This window comes from Rhododendron vialii, chromosome 10a (genome assembly GCF_030253575.1).
Source record: "Rhododendron vialii isolate Sample 1 chromosome 10a, ASM3025357v1".
Lineage (NCBI taxonomy): Eukaryota > Viridiplantae > Streptophyta > Magnoliopsida > Ericales > Ericaceae > Rhododendron > Rhododendron vialii.
The window spans coordinates 32,350,638-32,356,142 of NC_080566.1; the positions used below are offsets into that span (position 1 = coordinate 32,350,638).

The 5,505-nt window shown below is 38.9% G+C and overlaps 1 protein-coding gene across 1 annotated transcript; it reads right to left on the reverse strand.

Annotated features, from left to right (window-relative positions):
• Nucleotides 1–548: 548 nt before the first annotated feature.
• LOC131302452 (uncharacterized) lies at nt 549–2,094 on the reverse strand. Its single transcript, XM_058329112.1, has 2 exons — nt 1,680–2,094; nt 549–703 (listed from the first exon to the last, which is right to left on the reverse strand). Coding segments are annotated over exons 1-2 (417 nt in total). The 3' UTR covers nt 549–701.
• Nucleotides 2,095–5,505: the final 3,411 nt, after the last annotated feature.

Here is a 5,505-nt window from a genome sequence, read left to right on the forward strand (position 1 = left end):
TGGTTCTACAAGATCCCAGACCCGATTAGAGTACATAGACTCCATCTCTGATTTCATAGCCTTTTGCCAAAGTTCCACATCTTTATCTTGAAGTGTCTCATTGTAGTTACAGGGTTCAGCATGTTGATCATCAGGGATCATTTCAAAAAACTCTCCCAACAACGTATACCGACTGGGTGGAACAGTAACCCTCCCACTACGACGAGGTACCGATGTGTCAATAGGTGCCTCTATAAATATCTCTTGTGGCATTTCCTCCTGCACTATTGGTGGTAAAGAAGTTTGTGCCGGTCTCTCTCCTCTCAATTCTTCTAGAACAATTTTACTTCTGGGTTTGTGGTCTATCACATAGTCCTCTTCTAAGAACCGGGCATTAGTGCTAACAATGACCTTCTTATCCGCAGGACTATAAAACAGTCCACCTCTCGTTCCTCTAGGGTACCCCACAAACAAGCAAACTTCTGTTCTCGATTCCAACTTATCTGCGTTCCCATTCAGCACATGTGCTGGACTACCCCAAACCCGAACATGCTGGAGACTAGGTTTGTGCCCAATCCATAGTTCTGTGGGTGTAGAGGGTACTGACTTAGATGGTACCAAGTTAAGAATATACGCTGCTGTTTCTAGTGCATGTCCCCAAAACGAAATTGGTAAATCTGAATAACTCATCATTGATCTTACCATATCCATAAGAGTCCTATTCCTTCTCTCTGCTACACCATTTTGTTGTGGCATACCTGGAGCTGACAATTGGGATGTAATCCATTCAACTGACAAGTAGTCCCTAAACTCTCCCAAGAGGTATTCACCACCACGATCAGATCGTAGTGTCTTGAGACATTTACCCAAACGCTTTTCCATTTCCGCCCTATACTCCCTGAATTTCTCAAAGCATTCGGACTTACGGTGCATCAAATAAATGTATCCATACCTTGAGTAATCGTCAATAAAAGTGACAAAGTACTCAAAACCACCTCTAGCTTGGATATTCATAGGCCCACACAAATCAGAGTGAACCAATTCTAACGGCTCTTTGGCTCTATATCCTTTTGCTGAAAAAGGCCTTTTGGTCATCTTACCTTCCAAACATGATTCACAGACTGGAAGTTCCTTAACTTCTAATGAACCTAAAGGTCCATCTCTAACCAGTCTAGAAATTCTATTCAGATTAATATGACCAAAACGTAAGTGCCAAAGATACGTTTGGTTCAATTTCGAAGGCTTTTTTCTCTTGCATGGTAAATTATTAGTGTTATTCAATTCATGCAGTTGCACTGTAGGAAATATAGGATTTATAATGTAGAGATCATCCATCAATGAACCAGAACAGATAAAACGTTTATTTAACTTAATAACCACAGAGTCACTAAAATAAACCAAATATCCATCATTTATTAACTTAGAAACTGAAACCAAGTTTCTTCTAATAGTAGGAACATAAAGACAATCTCTCAAAATTAAACTCCTATTACTACTAAAATTTAAAAAAATATTTCCTACTGCAACTGCTGCCACTCTCGTAGCATTTTCCATATGTAGATAAATCTCCCTATCACTGAGTCTTCTGGTTTCCTGGAACCCTTGCAATGAATTGCAAACATGATTAGTGGCTCCCGTATCTACACACCAGGTACTGGTAGATAACACCGTTAAACATGATTCAACAACTAGTGAAAAACATTTACCTTGTTTGTTCACTTTATTGAGAAAAATCGAACATTCCTTCTTCCAGTGTCCTTTCTGCTTGCAGTGAAAACACTTGCCCGTAGGCTTTTTCACTCCACCTTGAGGCGCATGAACTGCCTCCACAACCTTTTTCTGAGACTTATTCTGCTTCTTCTTGCCTTTCGGCTTAGAAGTAGAAGCCTTCTCAGCCACTAGCATTGATGGTGGTTTCTTCGCAACCAAAAGACCCTCAGCTGCTTGGAGTTCCTTAAGAAGTTCCGCCAAAGATAAATGCATTTTGTTCATAGAATAAGTCAGGCGAAACTGCTTAAAACTCTCAGACTGCAGTGAGTTGAGAACGAAATCGATCTGGGTTTCCCCATCAATTTCAGCTCCAAGGATCTCTAGTTCATTAAGAAGAGCTATCATCTTTCTAACCGGGGTCCCTTCAACATGGGTGATGCTCACCAATTCTTTCATAGCAACTAGCCTTGCTGCCCGATTCTGATCCCCAAACATTTCTTTGAGGTTCAGCATCATATCAGAAGCCGTTTCCATAGCTTGATGCTGATGTTGCAATATATTCGACATAGAAGCCAAAATATAACACCGCGCCATCTCATCAGCCTTAACCCAATCTTTATAAGGCTTTGCTTCCTGTTCTGTGGCATTTTCTTCAGGTATAGGAGGGCACGCCGTAGTAAGCACATATTTGTGGCCCTCAGCAGTTAACACAATATTCAAGTTTCTTTTCCAGTCAACATAGTTTGGTCCAGTAATTTTATTTTCTTTGAGAATAATGGCAAGTGGATTGAAAGAGCCCATTTTTGAATCTGAGAATCAAATAACATAACAATCAATTATGAATGGCAATAAAAATTTTGAATTTCATTTTAATATTGGTTCTCTCTACCACATGTTAAAAGAAAAACATTGGCAACCCTACACACCGTGAAGAGCATGCCTCGATGGGAAGTCTCTACTCTTTATCATTCGTGTAGATAGGCACAACCTTTTAATTTTACTATCTAGACACTATACCGTGCCAAGCAAAATTAAATAGCCAATATAACTTCGGTCCTATAAATAATAATAGTGACTCAGATGGTGAGGATACTATTATTTACAGCTAAGTGTATACCATTACCTAGCCCCATGACCTATTGTTCCGTTATGAATTACCTCAAATGGTGTAGTAATTCACACAACAATCATCATAGACCTATCCTTTAAGGAAGTCTGTACCGATGAGGGCATAATTAATTTTGCCCGATGAGGGGGAAGGTTCTAAAACCATCACACAAAATTAATTACATCATCTACATACTAGTAATGGAGACCGTGGGATTTATAAAAATAAACTCCCTCTCCCACTTAGTTATTTAAAAAAAAATTTGTGAGGGTTATCAAAAATTTTAAGTTTGCAAAAAACGTGATCTAGGTCAAAAGCCATATATTACCATGTTGTCCCAATATGGTAAACTATCACATATGCAAACAATCATAGAAACATGCATAAACATAATTTAGGAAACATAATAAAATATGCATCCCAACTATTATGGTCAAAGATGCAATCCTTGAGCAACAAGGAATCCTTCCAAACTTGAAATCCTTAAGCAATAAGAAGTCCTTCCAAACTTGAAATCCTTCGGCTATACTTGTGTAGAAGACTTAGATAGTTTGAATCAATCAAGAAAACCAAAATCCAACCGTGCTTAGGCAAGAAATTTCGGATTTAACATATTCCCGCGTAAACTGCACAGCCTTCAGTATTTTGGCCATATCTTCTTCATCTGACCTCCAATTGAAGTGATTCAAATTGGGTTCAATTCAAAATTCAATTATCTACAATTTTCGTGAAAAACAGATTTTCTGATTCCAATGTTTACTGGGTCGAAATAGCCCTGCAATCAGACCCTACGAATCTGGAAAAAAACTGTTGCGAGCCAAATAACTTGAATATTTTGTATCTACCATCTTCGATCTCCGAATAACCGTCGAATGCTATTACAATCGAAAAAACATACAAATATCGATCTTATGCCTCCATTGGAGTTCACATGCTACGTTAATTATTACAACCACAAAAAATAATCGTGGCACCCAATAAATAACACATGCTACGTTAATTATTACAACCACGAAAAATAATCGTGGTACCCAATAAATAACAATAACCACGAAAAAATTATCGTGGGATCCAATCACATAAAACCAATAAAAATCATGTGACCATAATAGCTGGGTAAGAACGCTGCAAAACAAGGGTTAGCACAGTTCTACGTTCTACCCTCTATAACCTACGGGCAACATGGCCTGTTTAATCCATACGAGTGATTACAGCCTGCTCTGATACGACTGTTAGGAAACCGAATCTCCAAGACCCAGTAATGACGCGTACAGATTAGACAACAAAAATTGTAAAATCCTATAAAGCGGAATTAGGGTTCTACCTCAACTCCCTGTGGCACGAACGCTGGTTGAACTTGTTATAGCACGTCTTGCTATAAACCACGAATACTGCTCGACCATACCTTACGATCTTCTTTCGTATTCCCTGCACGTCTAGAACACGAACCAAGTGTGGATTCTTTCGTGATCTGTTTGGTCTCTCTAAGCCTGCCTCTATTTACTGAATAATAGAAAAACATTCATCCTGACCTAAAGAGCATAACGTGTATATATAGGGCTACGATAGGGACCTAAGGAGTAATAAGTCTGGGCTCCCAGTGTAAATAAGAAAAGTTAATCCCACCAGGATTCTATTTCTTATTTCACTAATTATAATTCACCCCACTACAGAATTATAATTGTACTCCCGTCCTTATCTCAATTATATTACGAGCTCCATAATATTAAATACTCATTAATCTCCCCACGTTAAGATTACAGATACCCGTTGATTAAAATAAATTACTAACAGGAGGGAGTACGATTCACATGTGAATTTAATTTAGATTTTGGGGTCTACTCTAAGTTGGGGAGCATTATTATAGGATACGTATCATAATACGATCGTGCAAATTTTCAATTCATTCGTGGGATTTCAATTATTTGTTTGTTGGACTCATTGAGTACGATTCAAATATAAACGAGATGGATTCAATGCAATGCATTTTTCTTTTCTTTTTTTAAAATAAAAAGCTATGATTTTGAAAACAAACTTCAAGCTGATTTGTTTTAAAACAAGGCGTGCAATGTGCATGTGAGCAGGAGGGGACCTATCATTGGATGCGTGGGCCGGGGGTGACATGTCGATGAATCAGCTTCTGGCCGGCACGCTCGATTGGCGACCAGCAAAAGAAAGCTAGACACAGAGGTGATGCCGACCAACACCTTTCCGACACCTGGATTAATTAGATGATTTGTAGTACTAGAAAGAACGGAAATAACTCAAGCATAGTAACAATTAGTTGTGTACCTGCCCCAAGTGTAATGGGGCTGTTTTTATAGGTGTTTATAAGGTTGAATTCCGTTGCAATTAGGATCCTTGGATCTTGAGGTGTGAATAAGGATTACACCAACCGAGTTCAATAACCTCTTTGGGATTAGGAATAACCGCAGGATTTGGATTGGTTAATTGTGTTCATTCTCGGAAGAATATGAGACGGTTTGAAGAGAGTCTCTATGCGTGTTAGGGCCCCTTTGAGACGGTCTATGTGATCACTTTGATGATTTTCTGTGCTCGGCCACAGATCGTCCAAACATGCATTAGACTATGTGATCACTTTAATGATTTTCTGTGCTCGGCCACAGATCGTCCAAGCATGCGTTAGATAGTCTAACGCATACTTGGACCGTCTAACTTAGACCGAGCTGGTGTGTATCTGGTATGTC

Coding starts and splice junctions, on each gene's coding strand:
- LOC131302452 (XM_058329112.1), bottom strand. CDS start 2,094: ATGATAGCTCTTCTTAATGAACTAGAGATCCTTGGAGCTGAAATTGAT.